We start from the raw sequence: 27,804 nt of genomic DNA, 5'->3' as shown, positions 1-27,804 counted from the left end.
GGACATGTCGGATAGGGGACAGGAGTGAACGGGTTGGCATTCTAGGCAGGCATGGGTTACTGGCACCAAGGTTAATGTATGATATGGCGAGGGTCGCGTAAAGCAGATCCATTTCTTTTTGGTTAATGAACGGCAGGCATGCATTGTGTCGGCGAATATTTTGCTTCTATTTTGTGTTCCTTCTTGTGTGACGAGATGGCGGCTTATTCAGATGCAGCGTGCTTACGAAATGACTCTCAGTGATGCTGTTACATGACGCGTATGTACATGATGACGCATTCCTGTCTCTGAGCTTTATTAGCATATGGCGATTGATTCTCTGGGCATGTAGGAAGCCATAAGTCGAGTTCCTGAAACGATGGCTTGACTTGTGGCGCTGAGTCAGGCCGGCGGCGGCAGAGACTCATCAGGCGCAGCGGCTCCACAGCCTACCTCAGGCAGCTTAAGAAGCCATTGCTCTCACTCAGAGAGATGCTCTTCACCTCCTTGAGCAGGCCAACATTGCGAATTTTGTCAGAACGCTTCTACACATCACCAGTTTTCTTGCGAGATATCGACGCATTTCGCACGTCACCGCCGCAGAATCGATCTGTGAAGCAACTCAAGACCCACCAGTGCACTTCTCACCTTGGCAGAATGGCGGGGGATTCACATGCAGAGACGTCGGAGCGCGGGCACGAAGCGCTCGAGGACCGGGTTCTCAACAAGGCAGAGCGGGAGAAGAGAGGAGGCGGCCGCGGTAGAGGAGCAGGCGGCCAGAGCCGTGAGGTACTGGTGTCCAAGGCGCTGTCTAAGCTGCTGCGGCATCAGGCGGATAGTGCGAAGATCAAACTCGACGAGGAGGGATATGCCCCGTTGGGCCAAGTGGTAGGACTCACGCTGATTCCTTCGTGGCGATGAGTGCGTTTAAATTTGCGGTCGAGTGACCTGGGTTTGCACTCATCTCAAGATTGCTGTGTATCTCATCCAAGAACCCATTCTAATGCCGGCTTCACAGCTCGCTTGGGGTCCGTTGAAGTCTCTCAACGTCACCTTAGCCGACGTCCAGTCCATCGTCAGCTCCAACGACAAGCAGCGCTTCTCTCTTAAGCCCAACCCCAGCACCAACGCCGACCTCTCAACGGCCAGCACCGACGCTGCAGACTATCTCATCCGTGCTAACCAGGGCCACTCCATCAAGCTGGAGTCGGCCGCCCTGCTAGCACCCATCACCGCCGAGGAACGCAACATTCCCTCGCGCGTCCTGCACGGAACGTACTTTTACTTCTGGCCCAAGATCGTCGAGTCCGGCGGGCTGAAGGTCATGGGGCGCAACCATGTGCACTGCTCGACGGGGACGCCCGAGGACGGCGTCGTTAGTGGGATGCGCAGGGACGCGGAGCTCATCATCGAGATCGACGTCGAGGCGAGTCTGCAGGACGGCGTCAAGTGGTGGAAGAGCGACAACGATGTGCTACTGACCGAGGGCGACGCCCAGGGCGTGCTGAGCTCGCGATACTTCAAGATGGTGATGGGACGACAGTTGGACGTGGGCGTGCTGTGGCAGGACGGCGAGTGGGTGGCCGACTTACCGGCGGGCATCAAGATCAATGTGCCCATGGGCAAGGGACGGGGCGGCGGAAGAGGAGGCAGAGGAGGACGGGGAGGACGGGGAGGCCGACGTGGCTCATAATAAAGGATATATCCCCGATGACAAAAAAAGACGCAACGATATATAGTATTGCCATGAACTCATCGTGCTATTAATAATGACGTTGACTTGACCAAGATCCGGTCCTCAATATCAAATTCGCCGCCCATATTCTGCGTAATTACCATCGCCAACATCAGGTTTGGAGCTTGTGAACCATATTCCCAAGCATGGTATCGATGTCCTTATTCCGCCTCTGTTCCTCTGTGGATAACCACACGAGCACCCGTTCCGCTGCCTTGATCTTTGCCTGCGGCTTATTCGGAGCATTGCGGACGAGGCCCATGGCTTCGGGCATCAGCCCGTCGGCCCAGAAACACGGTAGACAACACCAGCCGTCGGGCTCGCAAGTGGTTATATACTGTGGAGCATCAATACCCATCATCTTGCATTTTGTCTCGATACGCTTGAAGATGGACGCGCTTTCTTCCTCGTCTTCGTTGATGTTGTCGTTGGCCAGTGACTTCACAGAGGCTTCACTAAACAGTGGTCGAGGGCCGATAGGGGCTCCATCTTGTACCTCAGCATCTTCGATCTTCATCTTCTTGGATTCGGGAGAGTTTTGCGTTGTGGGCCGTGGATGGTCAACCTTGCCTTTGCCTTTGCCGCTGTCGCTGCTGCTGTCACCACCATCACCATCGTTATTCCCTACCTCCCCACCATTACCTGAAGCATCGTCATGGTTGCCGGGAGGATAATCTGAAGTGGGCGCCCTGTTCAGCCAAGCAAGAGCCTGCTTTGCAGCGAATAGTTTCGCTTTCTATCACGGCCGTCAATATCTGGATACTAACAAGTGGCAACAACTAGCAGCATACCTTCTTCTGCGAGAATTTGGGAGCCTCCTCACCAGGAGCGTAGCCAAATCTTTCCCTGGGAAACTGCCCCTCGACCCCGGGTAGTTTGTACCACACGCGGAAGCGGCTCTGCTTAGAGAAAGGCTCAACTAGCACTTCCTCGTCCGGCTTGCACACAATCGCACCGTACTTCTTTTGAATCCATTCTAAGCCGTCCGGCTGGTGTTAGTGGTGTTGTTTGACAATATGAAAAGGAGTCAGACCAGGACTTGCCATTGAGCTCGCCAATGTAATTTCGATCATCGAGGTTCGGCTCCGGGTCGGGTGGGAGGAGAATTGATATTGCGTGTCTCTGAGCAGGGCTGAAGGGCATGGGCATTCCCTGCTCTCTCTCCCATGCCTTCCAGGCCCTGACCTTGGATTCTAAGGCGTCCAAGTCGATGGCGGTGACATCGGGTTGATCATTGCCAGGACCCATAGTGCTTGCGTTTGGGTGAGGTTGCAGTGTATAGAGCTAGAGTAAAATCAAAAATCGAAAAAATGGCGACAGGTTGCTGAGGATTGATGGGGGAGGGTATTGGTGGGTGGAAAGGTCGAGATAGAAATAGTTCGGCGGGCCGTGCGATAGACGCAATTGCGCACCATCCAAGCCGCGGGCTTGACAAGACGGCGAGCGCGATATTGGGCAGCCGACACTTGGGGGCGCTGCGTGGTCTGGTGGTGGGCTCTCCACTCAGGCTACGAATGGGGGGAGATGTTTCAAAGTGGGAAATGTCGGCTGGCGCAGGATGTCGAGTTGAGTGATGAGGCTGAGTACGGCGTGGTCGCGGCCGCAGGTGGTCTCGTTGCTGGCCAAGCTGTGGAGGACACTGAAGCTGGCCAACACCGAAAGGGCGAGGCCGATTCCAGGGCTCCCTTCTGCTTTTCTCGTACCAGGCAGATATATTTATACAGTGAACAGTATAGAATTAAAACCGCGTGCTGCATTCGTAGGTACTAACATGTTCTCCATCACATGCAGCGCGCCCCGCAGTTTGGCCCATGTACCTCACATTGTCGGTAGCTCGACATCTCCTGCATCTCAACTTCAACAACACACCCTGAAATAAATCATAATAATTATGATGAGGTTAGGATCGCACGCTCGAGAAACTTGCTTATTCTGGCCGTCTGTGAGGGGGCTGACGAGGGTCTGATGCGGACAGGCGTGGGAGGAGACGGATGACAATGGAAGCTCGATGACGTTTCGTTGCTCAGCCGAGTCGACCAACCACTGGGGTATCTACCAACATGCAAATGATAACGCCGCTGCCTGACACCAATGTACATTTTGCAGGCCCATGCAAACCAACTTTCCTGCCTCACCCTTAGCCCTCCTCGAAAAAGCCGCCGTCGTCGCTGTCGTCGTCCTTGCCGGTGGCCGTTCCAGCCTCGCGCATCAGCCGTCTGCGTTCCCTCCTGTTCATATTGGCCGGCGCGTCGCCGTTCTTCTGAGGTGCCGCCTTTTCCTTCTGCTGCTGCGTCGGCTGCGCCCTTGCAGCAGGCTTGTTCTGTGTCTGTGTCGTGGTCGGCCGCTGCTTGCGTTGCTTTCGCTCTGGCTGACTTCCGCCTTGCGCCTCATCTGACGACCGCCTTTCCCGCACCATTCGCAGGGCAGAAGGACCTTCCCTCATTGCCTGTTCTATCGTCGACCACATGGGCGGTCTCTCGGCTTCCAGCAACGCCTTCGACTTGGCAGCCTTGTCCTCGTCCTTGTCATCCTTGGCCGACTCCGTCTTGTACAAGCTGACGTACGTTTCCAGATGCGGGAAACTCTGGGTGTATGCCTCGTCCACTTCAGCAATGTGTAGGTGTCGCTTTAGTTCCTCTGTCTCCTCCGGGGAGCTGCTTTGTTCGAGCCTCTTCCGGACCTGCTTCGCTAGTCGCATGGCCCTCTTGCGTTCTATATCCCGCGTATAAGCATCCCGCAACCACCGGGGTTTCCATCTCAAACCACTTACCAAAAAAGCGGACCATGTGGTACTTGCCGATCATGGCGCTGCGTTTCTTCTGGAAAGCCTTGTCGGTGACGGTCGTCTTGTGTGCGGCCAGCTCTCGTTCGAGGTCATTGCGAACGTTGGCAGGCAAATCTTGGTTTCGTTGCAGTAGCCGGTCGATGTTGCGCGCGCGCTTCCTTGCCCATTGGGAGCTTCCCTCGTTCGGCCGGTTCTTGGACTTGCCGCTCTGTTTCTGCTTCTTGGACGGGCCGGAAGAATACGGTTCGGGAGAGCCGTGGTAGGGGGAGCCGACTTGGTCGAAATCTCTCTTGCCCATAGTGTATTGGGCCTGGTGGCGGTACTGTGAATGCCGTCGAAAAGTATCAACAACTTGAGACTGGCGTCGTCAACTTGCACAAGGAGTGTCCGTAGCTGAGCGAAGGGAACTTTTTTTTTGGCTGGCGGGGAGCAAGGAAGGAAGAATTGATCTGCCGAATCCACGAGTTATCTTATCAGCGGTGACCATATCGGGACTAGCGCTTTCTCTTCGGTGGCGGGTCGCTTTCTGGTGAAGGTGCGCTACTCCAGACTTCAAAGTCTCATGTGGGAGCTGGATGACCAATGACCGCCTCGGTCAACTCTCCGCCTTGAGCCGCAACTCATTGCGAAGCCATGCGATACATGCCCTTCACCTCCAATGGCTCCAGATTGCGGCTTCTAGACAGATCTATTACTTAACTGCCCGCGTCTCTCTCCCGAACCCTGTTCCCCTTGGAGCTGTCGCCTGATCAACAGGGTGACGCTCATATCCTACCAGCGCACTCGGCCATCGCAAGCACGCAGTCGTCGTCGCACACAATCTTCTCTTGGCTGGACAATACTTGGCTGGACAATACTTGGCTGGACAATACCACCCGTCTTCTCATTTTGGAGGCCTCGGGCTTCAATTGATACCTCTCCGCCATGGATCGACCGGAGCCTGGCCTGGTCAAGTGGTGCACCCAGTCCTCAGTCGACAGCTTCATCCACATCAACCTCCAACACCGTGTCGTCCAGGTATATGAGCCGACCGGGCACGCGCGTGCCGGCCGGTTCGATTATAAAAAGGTCAACCGCCACGATGATGTCCCTCCCCTCACGACGTACGACTGGTCCCCGACCAACCCGGGACTTCTGGCTGTCGGCACCGGGACTGGCATCGTGAATCTGTTGAAGATCGACGATGGCTCTAATGCCTATGTCGAACTCGGCCTCAAAATGTCCCGCACATGTCAGGCAGTGGCCTTCAATACCACAGGGCTGTTGGCGGTTGGCCTTGACCGCGTTCGCATGGATCAGTGTCTACACGTCTGGGATGTTAGCCGTCTATCGTCGTTCGACAAGCACACTAAAGGCTTCCCCTTGGATGCAGCCAACATTACAGATCCAAAACACCGCCTCGAGCCTAGTGTTTCAGTCTCCAGTGTCAAATTCTTTGAAGACAGCCCCCAAACACTCGTGGTCGGTATCAAGGCTCAGGGGCTACGAATTCACGATCTTCGAGGTAAGGGAAGCTCTCAGGAGCCACGAACGTACCCTCGCTAACCATGCCGACCCTTGTATGACAGATCCCGGAAGTGTTATCACTTTCCAGACGAAATGTAACAACAATCTTACAGTTGATAATGACCCGAATTATTTCGCCTCATCTGCTCTTGATCACCCCGGAATCATGATATGGGATCGGCGTGCTACGTCAAGGCCGATAGCCTCCCCTGGCTACTTGCAGGCAGTTGATGAAGATGAGCTTCCGTGGGGAGGAGCCCTCCGACTTGATCGCGTCATTGAGACCGACTCAGATCCCTTTTTGGCAGAGGGCAAACATTCCCTTATCCGTTCACTCAAATATTCCCGTGATCAGTGTGGCCTACTTGCTGTGCTGTCACGTACCGGTCAACTCAAGGTGTTGCAGACCAACAAGGAAAACCCGACTGTCATTGAAGAAAGTGGCCCCGAACTTCTGCAAGTTCAGAAATCACATGAAATGGATGTCTCCTACGTGGAGACGTCAAGGAAGAACGACCGGATAGTTGCCTTTGACTGGATCCCTTTAGGATCCACAGTCTTGCGACCGAGATTGCTTGTACTACGGGCAAATGGCAACTTCGACATTTTGGAACAGCCATCCAACACAGCTGACCACGTCTTCAAGCTGGTACCATGGCAAGCGCCCCATCGTGGGCTGGAAGGTGTGCAAAGGAATCCCCGTGATATAACCATATATCTAACATGACACAGATGGTGCTCCATATCATAGCATGATGAAATTTGAACCTTCTCAAGCCTCTGGGATGTTAGGGCCTCTTCTCATAGAGCAAAGTTTAGCAGAAGTTGCCCTGTTTGGGCCGGAGAGTGCCAAAATCAGGGCAGATGTCGAAACTACGCTAAAGTCCAACACTCTGTCGTCAATAACGATCGATGATATTGCAGCAACTGCGACCCCGTTGCCGGAAGAATTCCGCAGCGCCCCGGTTGTTGGCGCCAAGGTCCGCGCATTGCGGGCATTTGCCCGCGATGAGTTCACGCCATCTGCTTCGGTGAACGGGGTGAAGCCACGTGTTGGCGATACTAAGATGGTCCAACCCGAGACTAGCAAGTTGACTTTGGCTTCAGATAGCCTGGGCTCATGCCGAGAGATCCATGATGCTCTGTTGACTTCTCTGGCGGAGGCTGATGGTCTCCCAAGAGAGGCACAATGTGTTCTTGACCATACCATGCTCTTGCGTGCCAAGGAGAAGTACCTTTTCGATGCTGTTGCAAACAGAGACATCGTTGCGGATGATCCTTGGGTCAAGTATGTCTGGGATTGGATTGCAAGTGAGTTTATCGTTGGTCGTAGGATTCGACTTGAGCTAACTCGTACCAGGCGCAGAGGATATGGCAGATGACGGTGGTTTGATTGTGTCAAATATCGACCTCAGCTATATGGGCGTTCACTCTATATGGACCAATAACCTTGGTAAGATGCAAAGCTTTAACAGGTATGGAAACTGCTAATATCCGTCAGGCCGGAATCCTGGCTTGAGGCTACCCGCCGGAGCATCAGTACCAGATCGATCTACCTGGGAGCGCAGCATTGGGGCATTCTGCAAAAAGCACCATCTACCCAAGTTTGATGGAGCTTATACCAAGTATCCTCACCATCGTCAGTTGTGTCTCGAGATTTGCGGCTGGGGCGACTCGGAGAAGCATGACCCCAAGGGCCGTAATCGCGAGCCAGACCCCGAGTATCCAACGACGATCCACACTATGACTGCAGCGCGGGCCCTCTTCGCCGGCGACACTAAGCAGGCTATCCAAATCCTCAAGAAAGCCAGCACGGCGCATCCGGAGCTGCTCTTCGTCTCTCTTGCCCTCCAGCTCATGGGCCGTGGCGATAAGAAACTTGCCGAGGAGCAGCTGGACTTTGACGAGGCCGTGGCGTCCAAGACGGACCCCTATCTCCGTGCCATTTCGTCTCTGATTGCGACGGGCGACTGGGCCGCCATTGCCAACCAGCCTTCGCTACCCCTATCGGATCGTGCCTATGTTGCAGTCCGCAACTTTGACGATGACCAGCTCGCCGCGTGGCTAAAGGACCAGGTTGCCCAAGCCGTAACGGATGGAGACATCGAGGGCATCGTGCTCACCGGCATCACGGAGACCATGGTGGACATCTTTGCCCGCTACATCCAGAAATTCCACGACGTCCAGACTGCCACGCTCGTCCTCTCCATTTGTGCCCCTCGGTACATTGACGACATCCGCTGCGGTGCCTGGCGCAACGCCTATCGCGCTCACCTCCAGCGCCACAAGCTCTTCTTCCAGCGCACCAAGTTCGACGTCGAGTCGACCAAGCGCTCTAAGCGGGACGGCACCCCCAGCCTCAAGCCGCCATCTCGCCAGATCGCCCTGCGTTGCGTCTTCTGCGATGCCGAGACCTCGCTCGCAAATACCCGCCACCTAGGCGCCCAAGCCGTCGCCGCACCCGCGCCCTCGGCCTTCGAGACTCGGAACCCGCTGCTTGCCACCACTATCAACGCTGGTATCTGCTGCCCCAATTGCGGGCGCCATCTTCCTCGCTGCGTCGTCTGTCTCGAGGTCGTCGGCGTGCCGCGCTCTGACAAGCCGGAGGAGAAGGAGGAGACTCGCATGGCCGGGCGTTTCCCGACCTTCTGCTTGCGCTGCGAGCACGTCCTGCACCTCGACCATGCGCGACAATGGTTCGCTCGACATGTCGAATGTCCCGTGCCTGAGTGTCGGTGCCGTTGCAATTTCAGAGCGAATCCAGAGTTGAGCTATCACTAGTTAAGAGTTGGTGAATGCATGTATTCGGGGCCGGTTGGGGTGGGTGTTAATTAGTTGCCATTTCTCTCAGTTTCACACCTTTCAGCATAGTCCAAAGTGTCACGGCCAACAATTGAGATCGCTTAATGATAAAACCTCGTCGTCTCCCAAAGAGACTTTACCAAAATGTTTCCCGGGCTAATAATACGGTCCATGCATTCTGCCCTTCCTCGTCTCTCACAACACAACCGCAGCAAGGACACCTCCTATCATCGCTCATAATTCCATTCATATCTTCTGAAACCTGCCTAGAAAGCCCCGATGATGATGTACATCTTCCTATCCATGCTCCGTTCTCCCATCTACCCTCGAATGTCTCACTTTACGTCCCTTCTCATCTCGTCTGAATCTCTATCTTTCCATCTCTTCAAGCAAAACACATCTCTCTATCACCCAAACAGACAAAAACGGTGAGGTCTCCTTGTTTGAGGGGGTATCATGACCAAAAGGTTTCAAGCGGTAAGTATGAGTTTCTGTCGATGGTCTGTCGTCGTTTTTTTTTCTCGGTGATTCCTCCTCCGGTTTTCATGAAGCAGTAGCCTTGCACCAAGGGTGGTCAAGCACCTGGTTGATGTCGTAGCGCTTGGTGACATCACGTTCCAACATGCAGCGGATGAGATCGATACTCTCCTCGCTGAGTATAAAGGGGATGCGGAGGTCGCGGTCCATAATCTCGTCGATGCTGTAAAACGGGTTCTCCTTGTAGACAATGGTGTACAAGAGGATACCCAGAGCCCAGACGTCTTGTTCTGTCCCACCATATGGCTTTCCAGCAAGAACTTCGGGAGCGGCATAATCTAGGGCACCAGAGTTAGTTACGGCATGAGATTCAACGCGAAGGAGTGATGCCCACCAATGGTTCCCACAAACACGTCAAAGGGTCCGCTCTTAATGTACGCGGCACTTCCAAAGTCTATGATCTTGATGTTGCCCTCGCCATCGAGGATGACATTCTCGTCCTTGATATCGCGATGGACCACCTTGGCCTTGATATGAAGGTGGTGGATGGCCTGGGCTACTTGAACGAAAATGCTGCGGCACTCGGATTCGTCCATGTTGGCTCGCAATTCGATGTAGTCAAAAAGATCCATGCCAGGTAGTCCATGGGGTTTCATCTCGATGTAGTAGTTCACGTCGTCCTCGAAGAAGCCCTCCATCTCAACAATATTAGGGTGCTCAAACTCCGGTTTTCGCAGGTACTCCAAGACATGGATCTCTAACGGGACGGTGCCCAATTTCCTGTCCCTGGTCCACGTGTCCACGAGAATACGGCGTTTCGTGACATACTTTAGCACAATCTTCTTACCCGATTGTTTGTGACGAGCAAGCTTCACTTGGCCATATGCCCCCTGGCCCATGTCCTCGAGTATCACGTAATCGGCTATGGTCTTCTTATGGGGAGGTTCGACCACCTTGGGAACGGAGGGCTTTTCAACAGGCTTCGGCGAAGGCTTGGACTGCCCAGTGAGCTTTGCAGCCGCACTGAGAGCGGCGTCCTTCAACTGTTTGGAGAGCGAAGTTGCTGCCGAGCGCAGCTCCTTCTTGGGCGTGTCATCGTCTGACGCGATTTCTATGGGAGTATGAGCCGGGGTCTGCCCTGGGGAGGGCTGGTGCAGGGGCGTCGTAGTTCCGGACGGAGAAGGGGAGGCGATGTTGAGATGGGGCTGTGTGCCATGTAGATGGCGTGAGTAAGTAATCCACAGGGCATACACTATTTCCGAATGTGTCACTTCGAAGGTCGCGTCGCCGGCCTCTGGGTCGGCGTTCTCTTCATCACTGCCCTCAACGACAGTTTCACTCCTTACCAGGGTTTTCTTTTCGCTCTTGACAACACGCATTTGGACGTCAACTTTCAGGTCTGAACCGTCGCGGTGTTTCCCGAGGATGCCTGCAGGACTGAGAAACGCAGCAGCGGCATCGGGCCGATGCTCCTTGAGAGCCAGGAATGCTGAGGCTTTTCTGAACCGGTGCTCAGGGACGACCATGCCATCGAGGAGCTGGATACCGTCTTCGTTTATCAAAGATTGCAAAAGCTTGTCGAAATCGGGGATCAAAGCGTTAATGGGCATGCCGTCAGCCTTTTCAAACCCGAAAAGGGCACCACAAAAGACGGAATTCGAGCTTCGAACTTTGAGACCTTCTGGCTCGACCACAACGATTCCAGCCATATGGGGAAATGTGGACACGCGGAGCTCAAGTTTGCCCCTCACCTGCTCAACGGTGCATGGGATGTTGACTTTGGGCGAATGAGGACAAGTGAAGTACTTCCGCCGTGTGGCCTGTGCAAAATCGATCTCACCGGTGTTGGGATCGATGCCTTGCCGAGGAATCCGTGGGATAAGCGTCGCGATATCGAAACCTGATGGGGCGGATTCAACACCCCAGATGGGGCCTGTTGCACCAGAGACACTCTGGATGATACCTTCTTCGTCTAGACTGATGTGGGCAACGTCTTCATGGATTTCTTCCAGGACCCAAATGAGACCGACTCGCTTCTCCTTGACCCAGAGACTAGCAGAACCTGTAGCACCATTCCGCTTTTGAATGGGAACCACATCGCCACAAAGCAGGACCCCTCTAGATAGAGTGTTCTTATGGTGATTGCTACCTCTTGTCTTGGGTGGGCTTGGATCTCCACCATGGACAGTTTGAGCACGTCTTTGAGCGTAGCTGAGTGGTTGGGATCTCGAGTTCGGTTTGTTCAGAAGCTGAGCAGTGATGCCCCCGCGGCCACCAAGAAGTGCCGAAGCCGCCGAGGCAGCTGGCGTAGTTTGACCAGAAACAGCTTTTCCCTCGCCAAGGTCATCGTCGGGTTTCCGAAGGAGCTTCCGCTCAAGCCACGCTCTCCTCTCCTCTTGCACTACCTCGAGAATTCCCATCTTCCGAACCTCCGCTTTTGTGACGCCAAATACTAAACAAGCAAGATCGTTGGCAGCGATAATCGTCCATGGAGGCTTGACTTCAGTTGTGAAAATGGCTTGAGCAGCAGGGACCCATCGGTTCGTGTTCCCGTGAACAGAAGGACCCAGAGGCGAAGCCATGGACGTGGGGAAGTTGAGGGTTGATGGAGTCGGCTGCAAAAGAGGAGATGCTAGTGGTTCCTGATAAAGAGGCTGGCCAGGAAAGAAAGGTCGACCCATGCTGTCAGTCAATCTATCTTGGACCGAGATGGATCTTGTATCTGTCATTGTTCTTTTCAGGCTGGTGGGTCTAGGAGGCGGGAGAGAGGTCGCTGTGGTTTTCTCGTCTTCAACTGCACTCGCAACCTTTGAGGTGAATGTAGGCTCCGCAAGGTCGGATTTTTGGTTGCTGTCATTTCTCCAAAGGTGGGCAGGACCCGGAGGGGCCTGCTCATCAGGGCTTGAAAGTTCAAGGGTGGAAATGCGAGGGCTAAACTGCCTATCGAAAGCATTGTCATCCGACCCGCGTGTTGGGCCTGTCAGCCCTGGAGGAGTGGAACTATCATGATTTGGTAGGTTTCCGGCACCCAGAAGTTGTGCTCGGGCGATCAGCTCCAGCATATTCTGAGCATCGAGGTCACTAACGGCTCTGGCTTGCGGGCTGACAAGTCCCGGTGGGTTCGAGTTGACGGACAATCCCATCTGATCCTCCATAAATGCTATGGATCGTCTCAGGACATTCTGTCGATTGTGCATGAAGTCTTCTGGTTGGTGGGCGAAGGAAAAGGAGTGCAGCGATTCAGAGGGAAACCGGGACAGATCCTCGGAGTAGCTGGGGGACGTTGGGCCTCCGGCAAGCGGCAGAGTGCCGGTACTCGAGACCATAGCACTCATCGAGGTGGAGCGAGAGAGCGCGACGACGGAAGGGCTTCGGGAAGGGGCATTGGAGCCGGGAAGGGTTGGATTACGAGACTGAGGGTTATGCTGTCTTATCCGGCGAAGGCCAGACAGACCCAAGCCATGCTCGTGGTCGGTTATGATGGGAGACCTGGAGTTGACGTGGTGGTCAGCAGGAGGCAGGCTGAGGCGGCTCGCCACTGTTGGGCCCAGTGACACATGTTTTGCACGACGAACCTGGTGATCAACTCAAGGTCGGCGGCGACGGACGCCGCCGCATTCGCATCCAACGACATCCGGTATCGTCTGCGGTCTGTGGGCTCGGCGGCAGAGGCCAGGTTTCCAGTGCTTCGATTTTTGGGTAGAGAGAGCTGTGTTCCCAGCCTACCTCGTCCGCGATCGTCGTCTCCCGTGTGGTTTTCGGCGCCTGCGCGAGTGTCATGGTCAGCTGTCGGTGGGGGCAGGGCACTGGCGGCGGCGTTGGGGGTGGACAGTGCAGGGCGGCGAGACGGGCACGGGCACAAGCACGGGCAGGGCAATGCGTACCATGATCCTGATGTCCGCCATGCGTCTGTAGCATAATTGAGGGCGGCCGGAGAGAGGCAGCGACAACCGGTCTGGTAGAGCTGGAGAATGGGAGGAGGGATGGGGCGTTTGCGGACGGTGGACGGCGGATGGCGGATGGCGGATGGTGGGGTTCCAGAGCAGCAAATCCAAGTCTGGTTGAGAAAATGCTAGGGTATGAATCGAGGCCGTCGCCACTAAGAAAGGGCCCCTGTCACACACGGCGAGAGAGAACCAGGCCGGGCAGTCTCGTCGTGGAATATCGATACTCCAGGGCCAGAGAGAGAGGGGGGAGACTGCGGTTGGTTGGCTAGGGGGCGGCTGGCTGGGTCTGTCTGTCTCTGGGCGGGATGGATAGAGGAGACGACGAGTGGAGGAGACGGGTCGAGGGCGAGGGCCAACAAGGCTGCAGGTGACGGACGCTGCAGGTGACGACCGACGGGCTCCGGGCGTCGGCAGAGGGGGAAGAGGGGGACGTGAGAGAACGGAGGAACTGGGGGAACGGAGAATGAGGAACAGACAGACGGGACGGGGGCGTCTGTTTGTCTGGCGATGCTAGGAGGTTGGAAGATGAGTCGAGATAGGGATGGAAGCTGCCCGTCTCACTCTCCGACTTCATGTGAAGGAGGAACCTGGCGGCGCTGGTGATGCTGGGGGTGGTTTTGACAATCGAGTGGATTGGATCGCGCCAGGGTTTCGCAGGATTGATTGGACTGGATTCCATCGGCTGCCCGTGGATGGAGGCGGGTGCAACAAGACAGCCGTCTGGTTGGGCAAAGACGCCCTTCTGGAGCGGCCCCGTGGCATTTCCCTCCTTTCAGCGGGCTACAGTGGACAAAGATGTGTGAATTACGGGACAACACAACTAAATGCGGCGCTGCCGTGCCCTGGACTTTAGTAGGTCGCCGCCCTGGCGCCCTATTGTTGGGTCTGGCCTAAGCAGATGTCCTTTGTTGACAAGCCAAACCCGGACTCAGAAAAACTAACTTAAGACGCAGGTGGGCGCCCGCAACGACGCGTACCTCGGACAACTTGGACCAAGCGGCGAGTTCATCGCCGGCAGTGCATGGAAGGCAAGAAGATGGATCGTGCATGAGCTGCCATCGATGCAGGTTTTTATTTTTATTTATTTTTTAAACCTGGAGCGAGGCATGAGGCTCATCTCAATGCTTTCTTCTAGTCCCACAACGAGTTCTCGGCGAACCCACCCTCCGTCTGGTGGCTCTCGACTTGTTGGTGAGGAATGGGGACTAATGACCGCATCGCTGGTCAGTGCTTCAACGTCGTGGCTGGTTGGTCCGCTGCAAGATGGATGGATAGATCATGATTTCTTCATCAGGGACCGACATGCCCAGGGCGCTTTTACAGCATTGAACGTCTCCATGTGAAAGTCGGAATGCTGCGCGGAAGAGACGCGCCCCTGTTGACACTTCCCGGGCGCTGGGGACGCCGGAAGGGGCATAGGGAATGAGACTACGACGTATGACATGCGTAGTACGTACTCTGACATCCAGACCAGCAGCACTTCAAGGGACAAATGCCTCTCCCTCACCAGGGGCACGTGGGAGGCAGCTGCATCGCGCAAGTAACCCCTTGCGGACCCGTCCGAAGGGTGCCAATCGTTATCCCTCTGTATCATGCCCTCGGATTGCGTCAGGGTCCACTGTCCATGACTCCACTGGCGAGAGGATCAACGACTCGGCGCAGTCGGACAAAAGTCGACGGGCAAGCCTATGTGTTTGCTGGTACGAAATCGATGCGACTCTCCAGCCCTGCGGTAATCACATCTCTACAAGGGCTCACGTCGCGGGTGACGAGGCAAAGAACTCTAATGCGAATAAAAAAAAAAGTAGGACGGAAGAGGGCACACCGCAATTAGAGAGTATGCCAGCCTAAGACGAGCTTTGCTTGATCGTGGCCGTTCCTTTTCCCGTCCCCGTTCAAACATGACCAGCCGACGATTAACATTAAGTTATGGTTTGAGTGCCACAAATCAAATGGACAGGTAATCTTCGCGTCTCGGCCTCGTGCCCATTTCCTTCTTTCAACGAAATCTAGCCTTGTCCAGCAGGATATCCATAGTGCGAAGTCGCAATTGGTGTGAGAGAGTCAGGAGACCACCTGCCTTGGACAGTTGAAAGACACGCTGACTCACGAGGGCACGCGACGGCGACCTCTTGCTGCTTGCCAGTGGGGGTCAACGTACAAGCGGTACAGCGACTCTTGGTGGTCTCCACACACGAGACTAGGCGGTGTGTTGTGTTATCTTTGCGACAGGCCGCCAAAGAGTAGGTTAGGAAAAGTTGAGAAATGAAGTATTCCTGTGCGGCGAAGTGAGCAAAAAAGGTGAAGACATCGAAGGGGAAAACGACCGTCTGGAGCCGCGGACTTCGGGTGCCAATGCTAGAAGAAAAGCCCACTGAGCTGGTGCAATAATGGCTCGGAGCCGCCGTGAAGGAAATTCAGCCCCGAACACTCTACTCTCTCTAAACTGAGCAAGGTCCTCAGCAGGCTAATAAGGTGGCAAGCGATTGCGATTGCGATAAAAAGGTGTCGCGGGGTCAGTCTCCGGGGATGAGGGGCAGCGGGGTGGGTCTCCCACTTGGGATGGCCAAGGGTCCCGTCCTGCCATACCGTGAAACTCACCACAGCGACGAGGACAAGACTATTGAATTCTATTGGGGGGGAGGGGGGAGGCTTTTAGGGGCAGGCTTTTAGGGGGCTCTCATGACATCTTTTTGTCTAACATTTATGCCGCACTTATTGGTCCTGCAATAACCAATGCCCGATGATCTGGGCTGGTTGGCCTTGCTTGACCCCCGGGTGCAAGCACGACAGTGGTAATGTATCTGTGGTGCAATGTAATGCCGTAATGGCCTCAAATCATCCCCTTTTCCAAGGCTATTTGTGGCCACCTTCCAAGCCACAACCAACGGCATGCGAAGGGGCGCTCATGGCTTGGTTCTCCAGCTGTGTATCATGACTGGTGGGCGGCTGGACTGGGCTGGGACCGGCGAGATGCTCTCGAGTCAGGACCAGAGCACCATTTAGTTTGCCTCCCGGGCTGCTTGGCTTTGCGTCTTGGTCTTTGCGTACCTTGTGTCAGAGAAACCTAGAGATCCACGGGTCCATCTAGACTGTCAAGTTTGAGCGCATATTGACTTGTTGGGCTGGGTTTCGAAGCAACGGCGAGTAGCCTTTTTTAGTGAGCATATTGCCTCGTCCATCTCGCCATCCTTAGCTGCTTTTCTGGGTGTCAGTCAGTCAGTATTCTGAATGACAACCCAAGATAACGAACAACACAAAAAGTCAACAAGAGCCGGGTCTGGCGCCCTCAGCGAGATAACCGGCCACGGCCATCTGATCACGGCTCCCCCAACAACACAATGGTAGCGCACGAAGGCGTGCCACGCGGACACGAGGACCCGGTCGTCATATCGTCCTGGGATGGGGAAGGGTTGGGTGGAGGACCACACCAAGACCCCTCCAAGGCCCTCGGGACCCTCTATGGACACCCAAGACCCTGTAAGGACCCCCTGAAAATCGTCGACTGATTGGCCGCCGGGTCGCCGCTCCGCTGGGTCCTTTGGGGCTTATCCTCGTGTGAGAGCGTGGGCGGGTGTGGTGTGTGTCTGGCCAGTACGGACGAAGCAATTTAGTGACAGCCCCGGTCTTGGCTCTGGAATGTCTGCTGAGGGTTTTATCGATAGCAGACTCCAGGGTTCTCTCCCGGCGATACCTACCGTTGGGCCGTCTTTCCACAGTACCAGTCGGTACTAACTATCCAGACTTGGACCCAGACTTAGACCCAGACTTAGACCTAGACCCAACCAAACAAGGGCCGATCTTTTACAAGACGCTCTGCAGAGACCCGCTAGAAGCTGCACGCGATAAGCCAGTGAAACCCAGCGCCGCAGCCGGGAAGACAGGGTCCATCCTCCCAAAACCCGCGTGGGCCGTTGTCTAACGAAGTACTATGCTACCTGTGTAAAGGTGTAAAGGCAGTGGGCAGAGTGCCGCCGAGGGAAAGGGAAGAAAAGAACATGGCAGCCAACTTTTTTTCTCAAACACTCGCACCCTCACACGCACTCCGTCTCTCCCCTTTATTCAGTCTCGTCCCGGTGATCACGGTCATGTTCCCATCGCCCCTGGGCATGTGCCCCTGCTCGCGCACCTAGACAGAGATCTGTTTACCTACCTCTCTCCCCATCTACCTCTCTCCCCATCTACCTACCTACCTACTACCTATTTGCCTATCTCTTCCTGACTGCGCTGTAACTGCACCGCTGTACTGTACTGCACTGCGAACCGCCCCGCTGACGACCCCCCCACCATCAGCCGTCACCCTCGTCCGTCTGCTGATCTCGCATCCCCGGCTCCCAGACACCGACCGCCCTCTCCTCCGTCCTCGACAATCTCGACATTCATTTTTGCTCGTTTGCAGTTGTTGCGTCCGCGTCTGCGCCTTTTGCGTCGAAAATCGGACCCCGTGGCTCTCCTCGATCGGCCGTCCCTCGCTAGCGATGAAATAGACTGCGTCCCGCCACCAGCGAGGACCAAAGAACCCCCGACCACAGCCCCCCCACCTCCCGCCGACAGTGGCGACAGCCTGCTCTGCGAGCCTTTTCCCTTCATTCTACCTGCTCCGAGACCACCTGGATGCGAGCATAAGCGGTCGCAGCGGCTGGCGGCATCGGGTGCACGAATAGGGAACCAACCCGCCTGTTCTTCATTTTTTTTCTGCTTTGCGAATACCTTCACCCATCTCTTCCCCCACCATGGCCGAGGTGCGCGAGATGGCGTCCGGCAGCTCGAGCCCGGCCCCAGAAAGCGTCTCCACTTCGCCTTCACCTTCGCCCCCGCTTGCGCCGGACATGCCGGTCAAGATTAAGGGCCGTCACCGTCTGCTCCGCGGCATCCAGCGCATATCTTCGACGCCGTCGCTCACGGGCTTGCGCCGCTCCAGGTCTGTCGGGAGCCCCTACAGCACCCGGAGCACCCTCTCCTGCGTCAGCCTCGCCGCGACCGGGCCCCCGTCCACTCCCGGCAGCGCCCGATCGTCCACGCCGCAGACATCCCCCCTGGGATATCCGAGCTCGTCGTCAACAACCACTTACACATCCACCGGGGAGTTCCCCTTCGAGAGCATCGCCAGTCACCTGGCCGTTCGAAGAGTCGAAGCCGGCACACCGGCGTCCTCCTACGCAACCGTTCCGCTCCCCGCCGATCTCAAGGCCAAGCAGGTCCAGAAGCCCCCCTTCCGCTTCTGGGATGTCGTCCCCTACGAGGTCCAGATTCATATATTCTCCTTTCTCCGTCCGAAGGAGCTGGTCCAAGCATCCCGAGTGTCCAAGGCATTCTACAAGTCCTGTTTCGATGGTCAGCTTTGGACCACCCTGGATGCCTCAGAATTCTACCAGGAAATTCCAGCCGAGTCTCTGTCCAGGATCATTGTCGCCGCCGGTCCCTTTATCAAGGATCTAAACCTCCGGGGTTGCGTCCAAGTCGAGCATTACAAACGCACAGAGGCCATTGTCAAAGCATGCAAGAACCTTATGAATGCGACACTCGAAGGGTGCGAGAACTTTCACAAGTGCACTCTCCACACTCTGTTGAGGAGCAATGAGAAACTGGTCAGCCTCAACCTGACTGGGCTGGCTGCGGTATCCAACACATCTTGCACCATAATTTCCGAGTCCTGCCCCCAACTTGAGGTCTTCAACATTTCTTGGTGCGGTAGAGTGGATGCTCGGGGTGTCAAGTCCGTAATTACAGGGTGCCCTAGGTTGAAGGACCTTCGGGTTGGTGAGGTTCGCGGCTTCAACAACATCGAAACTGCCGAGGTGATTTTCAACACTAACAATCTCGAGAGATTGGTCTTGAGTGGTTGCGCAGACCTCAATGACGAAGCTCTCAAGGTTATGGTCCACGGAGTCGACCCCGAGATCGATATTTTGACCGATCTTCCTGTTGTTCCTCCCCGAAATCTGCGCCACCTGGATTTAAGCCGCTGTGAACTGCTCACCGATGTTGGTGTGAAGGCGTTGGGCCATCAATTGCCGAATCTTGAAGGCCTGCAGCTGTCGAGATGCAAGTTGTTGACAGACACAGCCCTCGAGCCCATTCTGGCCTCTACCCCCCGCCTGACACACCTCGAGCTGGAAGACCTCGAGAACCTCACAAACACCCTTTTGTCGGAGCACCTTGCCAAGGCGCCGTGCGCCAGCACCCTGGAGCACTTGTCCTTGAGCTACTGCGAGAACCTTGGCGACATGGGAGTGCTCCCGGTCATGCAAAAGTGTGTAGGGTTAAGGCGAGCTGATCTAGATAACACACGAATCAGCGACCTCGTCCTCGCCGAGGCGGCATCGATGGTCAACAAGCGCTCGAAGCGGTCCCTCAAGGCAAACAAGTGTCCAGAGCTCACACTGCAAATGGACGTCTACGACTGTCAGAATGTGACCTGGACCGGTATCCGAGAGGTCCTCTTCCGAAACACCCAGGTCAAACCGGCTGCGGGTCATCCCGGCCGTGTCAGCTACCCCACCGAGGTTATCGGCCTCAAGTGTTTCTACGGCTTCCAGATGACCGTGGACGAGCACCAGAAGCGTGTTCTCCGGAACGACCTTGCGTCCGCCGGCAGATTAGAGAGGAAGTGGGCAGACTACATGCAGGCTAGCGAGGAGGCCGGTATGGCGGGCGCTGGGTATCGAAGACGCAGGCGTCGGGCCCGGGAGGCTCAGGCCCTCCACCTTGACGAGGAGGATGGCGTTGTTGGCGTCAACGGTCGCCGCAGGGCTCGGACTCTAGGTTCGTGCGCCGTTATGTGAGTCGTGGGCTCCGACTACAAGAGCACACAGCGAAAACACCATTACGAAATATGACGAATCATCCCGATACTGCGAGGCAATGTTGAGGAACATGAGATATGTGCGGCGACACGGGTAGGAATCTGGGAAATATGGGTTTAGGATCGACTGGTGGATTGGATTTTTATTTCAAGGGACGGATATTTGGCTGCTGTTGTTTTATTTTGCAGCGGGAGGCGTCATGGTAGATCATTGCATCCCTTTGCCCGGGTGTAAGCCTATGGTTTTGGGCGCTGGGCATACTCTGTGCGTACAAGCAAATCATGTCATCTACATCGGCGCACATATTGCTCAGGAGGCTCAGTTTATTGAACGAGGCTCACTTACACACATAGACAGTCGCATTTTTCAAGACATCAATCATCTTCGAAGCAATTTCAATCCTGTTAAACATGCCCCCGTCCAATTTACGCCTACCGAAGTCTTCCTCCTTCGCATTACATCAACTAATCTGCAGAACGCCCCATAAAATCAAGGCTCTGGTAATATTTACGATATTTCGGTTACGCGCTCGCCCCTGAGCGACCTCCACCAGCGAGACTGTCTTGTCAACTGACCGTCCTCGCCGCCAACTATCAGTTCCCACCTTTGAAGAAACAATTCGCTGGCCTCCCAGCTGCGGCTATCCCATGGCGAGCCTGTATGTGCCCCCTTGACGCTCCCCCAGCATGTCATGTGGTTCAACGAGTCGTGAAAGAACTCATCCTCATCAATTTCATCCGCGTAAGCGATGAGATTGTCGCGGATGTCAGTGAAGGGAATAGCGTCGAGGAAGGGATGGTGATTCGTAACGATCTGCTTCCGCGTCGGCCGCAAATCAAAGTGCAGTCCTCGGAATCCGCGCTGCACCGATTCAACGAAATCAGCTCGCTCAGCCGGGTCTTCGATCTGCGGGCGGTAGAAGGGGGAGACCGAGTCTTCGGCGCAGTACATCCGTTGGGTAATGCCGACCTGGAGGCAGTTCTCAAGGAGCGCGCCTAAGGAGCACATGATATCTATGCGAAGCGTGTTCATGCGCAAATCAGGGATGACGGGTAAAAGAACGGATGAGAGGTGCACGCCGATGTGAAGGATGGGGCAGCCACAGTTGAAAAAGACGACTGGGGGAACGGAGGGGTCGACGGGATATGCTTCTGCAAGCCATTGGTCGAATTCGGGCGAGAGGATATCCTGGTCCCATGTTTCCCCGGCTCCTTCAACTTCTTCCGAAGGAGTTGTTGAGAAGGTAACGGAGCTGGTAGTGCTGGGTTGGAGCTGAGACGGGTTGATCGTCGACACCTCGAGGGAGGCCTGTCCTGTAATGTCGACAGAACTTGATGAAGGTTCCACCACACCCTGCTGGTCGTTTGACGGAACATTGACCGAGTTAGATCCCTCAGCAAGTAGCTCTAGTTCCTGGATCCTCTTCTTTTGTTTTTCCCCTGAAATGGATCATGTCAGCCAAACCAAACTTATTCATCTAAGCACATATCCCGGAGAGCCGTCCAATAGCAGTCGTTAACTCCCTTTCAGTTACTGGTTTAGGAAACAAACCCCCGTAGTACTTACTGTACGTCTTCTGGGCCATACGGTTCTGCAGGCGCCTCTTGTCTGGGTCGCGGCGGCGGACGGCCTTCCTACGAGTGGAGGGCTTCTCGGCCGGGGCGTCCTGCGTGCCACTCGGAGGATCCACTATATATCCTTCTTCCATTGTATATCAGTGTCTTGAACTGCGAGGTGCTTGGCGTAGGAGATTGTGTAAGTGGAAGCTTGCGACGGCTGCGGCCGGTGATTATGAGGGCTCATGTCAGCCAAAATGGCTGATGTCAGCCACAGCATTATGGAGTCCCACTTTTAGCTACCTAAAACTTCCTAATTTGGATGGTTCTTCATATTGGCCTAATTGGCGCCACCCTAAAGCACGACAAGATGAGGACTCTTGGGATTCTGCAGCCCAAAAAATTTGTAGCATTATTGGGGCTTATAATTTCTATACGGGTTTCTTGAATTATAACAAAGCTCGGCTGTGTATGCAAAGTGAGGTGGCACCAACCACAACCATAATATTGTGCGTAACGACTTCACTCACCAACTCCCACCTCTTAACTTCAATTTAGACGTCCAAGCCCTCAGCTAATAAAAACTGTCAATGACGAGTGAACTCAAGGCAAAGACTACGTCTCATTTATGGAATCCTCCGACAATGTACTGGGCCATTATTTCCAAACCCTGCCAGCACGAAGTGAACCAGTCTCAGCCGTCAAGCTTACGATCAACCTCCTTCATGGCATTCTCTCTTTCCATCTCTCTTTCCACCGCGTCGGCCATCTCACCTAGACTTCTAAACTTCCAAGAAAAGCCAACCTTTTCCTATCACCAGGAGGGCGCCGGTTGTCTGTGAGAGGGCGCCGCATTCCTGGGACCGAAGAGGGCGGCGCGAAGCCAGAGCTGGGCCGCTGACGCCGTTTAGGTGGGGCCGACCCTAACGTTGCACGAGATCGTCATGTCAGTACTCCGTATTTCGCTACCGAGATCCCGAGGTCCACCAAGATCTTGCATCACGCCGGGTTCAAAGTTGCTCGTCGTCGACTCAAACTCCACGCCTCTTCGAATCGCTCTCATCCGACGCTATCCGACGCTGCTTAACCATCCGCACCCACTACTCATCTGGGGAAGTCAAAAATGCCTCTCGAGGTCATCTACGTTACCCGCCACGGCGTAAGTTCCCGACGAGGACGGGCTATCAGCCGCGACAAACCCTCCTACTGAGAGCCACTTATCTCCCCTTGTTCCATCCAGTGTTGACATGCCGGTCCTGGTATCAGTTCCGGTCTACCTGGAGTGTCGACCCTTCCACAGGCATCTACTCAGCGTCCATCCCCTCGCCCACTGGCATCCCCGCAGACCCAGCCTTGACCTCCCATGGAGTCGCTCAGGCAAAGCAGATGGGTACCCACCTGATGACCCTGGACCCTCCAGTCGACGTCGTGTACTCTAGTCCCTACTACAGGTGTCTTGAGACCATCACCCCTTTCGTGGAGCTCAAGAAGCAGCAGCTAGAAAATGCACCTGCTGGAACCGACGCTACGGCGGCAACCATCCGTCCCGAGTATGGACTCTGTGAATTCTTTGGCGCGGCTCCGTTCAATCATCCAATCCCAGCGTCACCCGAGAAACTAAAGGCTTTCTTCCCGTCTTATGATGACACATACGCTTCCGCCTTGGCGCCGTCGAGAAAGGGGGAAGGGATTGATGACCTTTACCGGAGAGTTGCCGGGGCAATGCAATCCATTATCGACCGCTGTGACGCGGAAGGAAAACGCGCAGTGGTCTTATGCACCCATGCCGCCGTCGTCATTGCTCTGGGCCGTGTCCTCACCGGCCGTATTCCAGACAGTGTTGAAACAAAGGACTTCCACGCCTACACCTGCGGGTTAAGCGTCTACCGCAGACAAGGCGCACAGGGCAGCGTGACTACGGGTGAGTTTGCAGCTCAAGTGCGCTCCCAACCTTGGCTGCATTAGAGATTCTAACAAACAACGCACAGAACGCGCGTCTGGTATGTCGGCTGCCGACGCGGAAGACATGGGAAATTGGGAATGCGAGCTCGATAGCGATTGCAGTTTCCTAAGCTCTGGAGAAGAGCGAGGCTGGTAAGTTGATATCCCCACTTAGCTGTCACTTGCTTCTCCCCGCCACCAGGTGAATCATTTCAATCTCGGGCCGCGTTGACATTAAGATCAGGATGTTTTCAGGGGATGAGTCCTTTGCTGGAACTGGATCAATGTCCCAAGAGCCAGATGCGAAACTGTAGAGCCAGGCCGCGATCAGACTCGTGCCGACACTTAGTGAGATTTGCGGTAGGGCCGTGGAGGCACAGTCGCAGTCTGCTGCAGGTACTTGGTCTCCTCTAGATCAGATTTTTCCCTCCGAGAGACGGAGTGAAAGCTAATAGGCCATCAGACAATGCCCAGTTGTGAGACGTGTGAGGCCGAGGGCGCCCCATGATGGCTGTGTATGAGCGCGATAGTACCTAGCCTAGACATTGTCTGGCGCACAGACGGACCCCTACCCTAATACATGGACACACGGCGTGCCGGCTATGGAGCAGCTGCCGAGGGCTTGAAACTTGAAATAATACCACCTGAGGCTTGCATCGTGTTGCCACATATGGACATTGCCTGCCAGCGCCTCAGACATCCCTGGATCGATAGTTGGGTTAGCTACCGACCTCCGCGACGGAAAAATGGCTACCGACATTGCGGCGTTCATCCCATCTTCCTTCAAATCTCGAGTGCAAGCACATCGATACTCTAATTGGACCCTCAGGCAAGATGCTGAGCCTCCTCGTATCGGCTAGCATCTGATGACGTTGATCAACTTTCTTCTTTCTTGTAGCCACTGTGAGCATCTGTTAATTGCAGGGGGACAAGGGTAGTGTGGGAAATTATGCAGTTCATAAAACGGACTGCGGGACAGGATGCAAGGATACAAACCCAGAGTTGCCAACATGTGTTTGGCAACTCTGGTGTGGATGACTCCAGCATCAAACCGTCTTTGAGGTCACTTGCTACTAATCGGGATTGTGACGAAGGGAGTTTTAGGGACTTTGGGACGGAAGGCTAACGTGTGCCAGTGTGCTGGCGTACTGGCGTGCTGTTGGATGGTGTGATGGGGGTGGTTGGTCTATTTTTCGGACGAACACACGGGGACGGATCATGACCCCGGCACTAAACCATGATGGGCACGGGATCTCCATCGATCTGCAACCCCTTGTCCCTTGTGCTAACATCCCTTGCTGCAAGGTGCAAGGTTGAAGCCTCGCTAATGATAGTGGGGAGCGAAGCCTCGATAGTGTCCGTCATCCGGACCGGCACAGGTTAGCCACTCATCAGCCGCGGATGTTCAAGAAGGCACTCCCTTGACTACATCCGTCCCAAAACTCGCTAAGCTATATGTGTGTGTGTTCCCGAGGACGCCGGATTGCCCAAGTGCAGTAGAACCGTACCCTGATTCTGAGAAGTGATATGCGAGAATGATCACGCCGAGCCACCCGTCCGGCGGCCGGGTGACGGTGAGGCTTGGGGCATCTTGAGATGCCGCCCAGATAAAGACGAGGCTAGGGAAGGGTGGGCGGAACGGGATCGATGGCGTCTCTCTTCCGAGGTTTCTTCAGATACCGGCTGTACCTGCTTGCGGATCCGAGCAAGGTAGAAACTCTCCGATGCGAGACTTTTTCACTGACAGCGTGGGTTTGATGGGTATCTGATTGTGATCACCGAGCCTCGTGTAGCGGGGGATGGGATTTCAGACGAACACGATGCACACTGATATCAATAAGAAGTAAAACAAGACAATTGGAGACAGGGGCCGTGGCTTGGAGAGTGGGAGACGATGGTGTTTGAGTGTGGTTGTGGGAGTTCTCATGTCAGGCCGGGGCGCTTGGCGGAGGCAAAGACATGGAGGCAAAGTCAGACCGGGAGCAAACTACTCCGCGCGTATTACACAATCTAGGAGTGCAGTAGCGTGGAATCGTAGCACGCCAGCGCGAACCACCATATGAACGGTCCGTCCCCCTGGTTGAGACGTGGGGAAGATGCGTGGATGGAAGTGGATTGAAGTGAACCGGGGGAGTGGGGATGCCGGTCATCAGAAGGAAGACGATGACCGGCGGATGAGAGGAGGACTCGACTCGCTCTAGATCACAGCTCGGATAGGGCCTCAGGCAAGACTAAGAGACGTGGTCGGCTCTTGTCTGATTCGGTAGGCTCGGTGTATTGGCAGGGACGGCTCCGCAACGCCGTGTACGACTAGAGGGAGTGTGTGAAGATGGAGGGAGGAGCGAGCGACGTTGACTGGCCAGAGCGGAACAGAACCAAAACAAAGAAAAAGAAAACATTCGCTGACATGCGTCGTACCTGTACTGTAGTTGGAGTTGGTGTAGCACAAAGGCAAAACCCATCACCCCTCAACACAGAGCGGACGTCCAGAGTGCTGCAGTGGACGGAGGAAGGATCGCGACCGAGGGAAGCAGGTAGTCAACAATTAGCGCGACAGACGCCAGGAGCTTGCACCAGGAAGGAGGGACCACAGGTGGATGTTGATGCCTGAGGAACAAGGAGATGGCCCCGTGTTTTCAGAACCGCGCAGTGCACCATCCATCATCACCTGTGACGGGATGGCAGTCCCAACGTAACCCCGGCCCTCTGCTCCACGTTGCTTGTTGCGAGGCTCTGTCGGTCATATCTCCTCGCTAAACTGCGAGAGCACGGGCATCTCGCTGGTCATCTCTCACTTTACATTGCCTGCCACAACCACTAACGCCTCAATAGCAGCCGACAGCCTTCTGCACCACTGGCCGAATTGGGCGGGCAGCAGGTGGTGGCGTGCTCCAGCTTGCTACAATGTGCGGCCGGCCTAACGCGTAGTCGGCGACCGGGGCAACAAACCCCAGCCAAGAACCACAGAGCCAAAAAGCAACTCCTCAGCTGTTGGTGACACAGTTTACGTTTATCACCAGGAGTCTATGACGCCCCGATGCAGGCCCAAATGACGGCCATGCCCATGCCATACCTTACCTTGCCTAGCGACGCCTTGCTGCAATGCCCGTCCAGCTGGTGGTAGTGGTGGCTCACGCGCCGTTCTAACGGATATCAGCCGCCATTCTGGCTCTTTGAATTTTGGCCCGTTCGCTATGGGCTCAGACGCTTAATTACACCGACCAGCCGGTTTGCGTGCCGCCCGACTCCAGCCGCTTGCCCGCGTTTACTCGCGCCTGGGAATCCACGAACGTGCCGATATGGAGAAGAGAGAAGAGTGGACAGGAGCATCAACGCCATGCCACAAAGAGTTTGCCTGGTGAAGACGAGGAGAAAGCCACCGAGACTGAGAGATTGGGTGGAGGGGGAATGGCAGAGCTGAGCCTCTGGCTTCGATGACATCCCTCACCAATGTTACAACTCGCCCCTCCCCAAAGTTGGGTGGCCCTGCATCGCCATCGAGACATACAATTGGCTAGTGGTCGCACTTGTTTTGCCAGAAGAAACGACAGGTCGAGGAGTTCGAAGCCGACGACGTAGTTCGCTGTCGAGCGTCTGCACTCAAGCGGAACTGGGGCTCCAAGCATGATACCTGTCAGTTTTTCATCCGCTTTTTTTTTGGTCCTTTCCAGGATTATCTAGCCCGACTACACCAGCACCCTTGTCCTTGTATGGAGCTATGCCAGTGCCCTCCCTACCTTTACTTTTACCGTCTCGAGAGTAACATGCAGTACGGTAGCATCCCGCTAAGTCTGGTGTGGAAAGGTAAAAGATAGAGGGTAAGGGTGGAGGGCAAGCACGTAAGGTAGGGAACGAAACCATCAACCCTTTGTGCTCCACAATCGCCGATCTTGCTGTTTCCCGCCAACAGGGCCACGCGCGGCGTTGAGTCTCGACGATGCCTGCCCCCCACACAACGATTGAGCCCGTTACGACCGTGGTGGCGGCTGTCAAGGCTGCCTGTCATATGACGGAGGTTGGACGGGACTCCGCCTGCCGCGTGCGTGTTCTCTAGTCGAATACATGCCACAATCTGCCTGGCCTGCTTGGTTTGCTTGCTTGCTGACTCTCGGGGTGGTATCAAGGACATTTCGTAACTTCTTCTGAAATGGATATGATCACGCTCTCCTCGTCAACACTGTTCTAGCAGGCTGATACTAGTCGACCGCCGTGGCCATTCATTGTGGCCAATATATTGAAGGACGGGGGGACATGGAGGGGAGGGGAGGGG

At 55.2% G+C, this 27,804-nt stretch overlaps 8 protein-coding genes across 8 annotated transcripts; 4 read left to right on the top strand and 4 right to left on the bottom strand.

Annotated features, from left to right (window-relative positions):
- The first annotated feature begins 421 nt into the window (after nucleotides 1-421).
- Nucleotides 422-1,702, top strand: BGZ61DRAFT_438946 (KptA family-domain-containing protein). The gene is made up of 2 exons (XM_046244304.1): nucleotides 422-867; nucleotides 998-1,702. The coding sequence occupies exons 1-2, from the start codon at nucleotides 472-474 to the stop codon at nucleotides 1,670-1,672; spliced, it is 1,071 nt and encodes a 356-aa protein (XP_046112549.1). The 5' UTR covers nucleotides 422-471; the 3' UTR covers nucleotides 1,673-1,702.
- Nucleotides 1,703-3,434, bottom strand: BGZ61DRAFT_438944 (uncharacterized protein). The gene is made up of 3 exons (XM_046244303.1): nucleotides 2,758-3,434; nucleotides 2,506-2,690; nucleotides 1,703-2,450 (listed from the first exon to the last, which is right to left on the bottom strand). The coding sequence occupies exons 1-3, from the start codon at nucleotides 2,960-2,962 to the stop codon at nucleotides 1,827-1,829; spliced, it is 1,014 nt and encodes a 337-aa protein (XP_046112548.1). The 5' UTR covers nucleotides 2,963-3,434; the 3' UTR covers nucleotides 1,703-1,826.
- BGZ61DRAFT_582842 (uncharacterized protein) lies at nucleotides 3,435-4,961 on the bottom strand. Its single transcript, XM_046256298.1, has 2 exons — nucleotides 4,485-4,961; nucleotides 3,435-4,426 (listed from the first exon to the last, which is right to left on the bottom strand). The coding sequence occupies exons 1-2, from the start codon at nucleotides 4,795-4,797 to the stop codon at nucleotides 3,852-3,854; spliced, it is 888 nt and encodes a 295-aa protein (XP_046112547.1). The 5' UTR covers nucleotides 4,798-4,961; the 3' UTR covers nucleotides 3,435-3,851.
- Nucleotides 4,962-5,062: 101 nt separating this feature from the next.
- On the top strand, nucleotides 5,063-8,889 carry BGZ61DRAFT_438942 (uncharacterized protein). The gene is made up of 5 exons (XM_046244302.1): nucleotides 5,063-6,003; nucleotides 6,068-6,688; nucleotides 6,738-7,316; nucleotides 7,366-7,458; nucleotides 7,507-8,889. Exons 1-5 carry the CDS (start codon nucleotides 5,424-5,426, stop codon nucleotides 8,784-8,786), a joined length of 3,153 nt encoding a protein of 1,050 aa, XP_046112546.1. The 5' UTR covers nucleotides 5,063-5,423; the 3' UTR covers nucleotides 8,787-8,889.
- Nucleotides 8,890-9,350: 461 nt separating this feature from the next.
- BGZ61DRAFT_525835 (uncharacterized protein) lies at nucleotides 9,351-13,202 on the bottom strand (the record flags this gene model as incomplete). Its single annotated transcript, XM_046252838.1, has 4 exons — nucleotides 9,351-9,622; nucleotides 9,679-12,773; nucleotides 12,860-13,049; nucleotides 13,169-13,202. The coding sequence occupies 4 exons, from the start codon at nucleotides 13,200-13,202 to the stop codon at nucleotides 9,351-9,353; spliced, it is 3,591 nt and encodes a 1,196-aa protein (XP_046112545.1).
- A 4,780-nt stretch (nucleotides 13,203-17,982) lies between these two features.
- Nucleotides 17,983-20,016, top strand: BGZ61DRAFT_338152 (uncharacterized protein; the record flags this gene model as incomplete). The annotated part of the gene is made up of 1 exon (XM_046239101.1): nucleotides 17,983-20,016. One exon carries the CDS (start codon nucleotides 17,983-17,985, stop codon nucleotides 20,014-20,016), a length of 2,034 nt encoding a protein of 677 aa, XP_046112544.1.
- A 420-nt stretch (nucleotides 20,017-20,436) lies between these two features.
- BGZ61DRAFT_438936 (uncharacterized protein) lies at nucleotides 20,437-21,814 on the bottom strand. The gene is made up of 2 exons (XM_046244301.1): nucleotides 21,604-21,814; nucleotides 20,437-21,476 (listed from the first exon to the last, which is right to left on the bottom strand). Exons 1-2 carry the CDS (start codon nucleotides 21,743-21,745, stop codon nucleotides 20,545-20,547), a joined length of 1,074 nt encoding a protein of 357 aa, XP_046112543.1. The 5' UTR covers nucleotides 21,746-21,814; the 3' UTR covers nucleotides 20,437-20,544.
- Nucleotides 21,815-22,716: 902 nt separating this feature from the next.
- Nucleotides 22,717-23,848, top strand: BGZ61DRAFT_525832 (histidine phosphatase superfamily; the record flags this gene model as incomplete). The annotated part of the gene is made up of 4 exons (XM_046252837.1): nucleotides 22,717-22,752; nucleotides 22,860-23,514; nucleotides 23,582-23,687; nucleotides 23,779-23,848. 4 exons carry the CDS (start codon nucleotides 22,717-22,719, stop codon nucleotides 23,846-23,848), a joined length of 867 nt encoding a protein of 288 aa, XP_046112542.1.
- Between the last annotated feature and the right edge of the window lie 3,956 nt (nucleotides 23,849-27,804).

Source organism: Ilyonectria robusta (assembly GCF_021365365.1).
Source record: "Ilyonectria robusta strain PMI_751 chromosome Unknown BGZ61scaffold_1, whole genome shotgun sequence".
Classification (NCBI taxonomy): Eukaryota; Fungi; Ascomycota; class Sordariomycetes; order Hypocreales; family Nectriaceae; genus Ilyonectria; species Ilyonectria robusta.
This window is presented reverse-complemented; position numbering and strand designations above follow the sequence as displayed.

Excerpts from the sequence above, each read along its gene's own strand:
- BGZ61DRAFT_438946 (XM_046244304.1), top strand. The coding sequence starts at position 472 with ATGCTCTTCACCTCCTTGAGCAGGCCAACATTGCGAATTTTGTCAGAA. Across the intron at positions 868-997 it reads ATGCCCCGTTGGGCCAAGTG|CTCGCTTGGGGTCCGTTGAA; the intron begins GTAGGACTCACG and ends CCGGCTTCACAG.
- BGZ61DRAFT_438936 (XM_046244301.1), bottom strand. The coding sequence starts at position 21,745 with ATGGAAGAAGGATATATAGTGGATCCTCCGAGTGGCACGCAGGACGCC. Across the intron at positions 21,477-21,603 it reads TATGGCCCAGAAGACGTACA|GGGAAAAACAAAAGAAGAGG; the intron begins GTAAGTACTACG and ends GATCCATTTCAG.
- BGZ61DRAFT_438944 (XM_046244303.1), bottom strand. The coding sequence starts at position 2,962 with ATGGGTCCTGGCAATGATCAACCCGATGTCACCGCCATCGACTTGGAC. Across the intron at positions 2,691-2,757 it reads TTACATTGGCGAGCTCAATG|AATGGATTCAAAAGAAGTAC; the intron begins GCAAGTCCTGGT and ends CGGACGGCTTAG. Across the intron at positions 2,451-2,505 it reads CCAAATTCTCGCAGAAGAAG|AAAGCGAAACTATTCGCTGC; the intron begins GTATGCTGCTAG and ends CGGCCGTGATAG.
- BGZ61DRAFT_438942 (XM_046244302.1), top strand. The coding sequence starts at position 5,424 with ATGGATCGACCGGAGCCTGGCCTGGTCAAGTGGTGCACCCAGTCCTCA. Across the intron at positions 6,004-6,067 it reads ACGAATTCACGATCTTCGAG|ATCCCGGAAGTGTTATCACT; the intron begins GTAAGGGAAGCT and ends CTTGTATGACAG. Across the intron at positions 7,459-7,506 it reads TATATGGACCAATAACCTTG|GCCGGAATCCTGGCTTGAGG; the intron begins GTAAGATGCAAA and ends AATATCCGTCAG.
- BGZ61DRAFT_582842 (XM_046256298.1), bottom strand. The coding sequence starts at position 4,797 with ATGGGCAAGAGAGATTTCGACCAAGTCGGCTCCCCCTACCACGGCTCT. Across the intron at positions 4,427-4,484 it reads CCACATGGTCCGCTTTTTTG|AACGCAAGAGGGCCATGCGA; the intron begins GTAAGTGGTTTG and ends CGCGGGATATAG.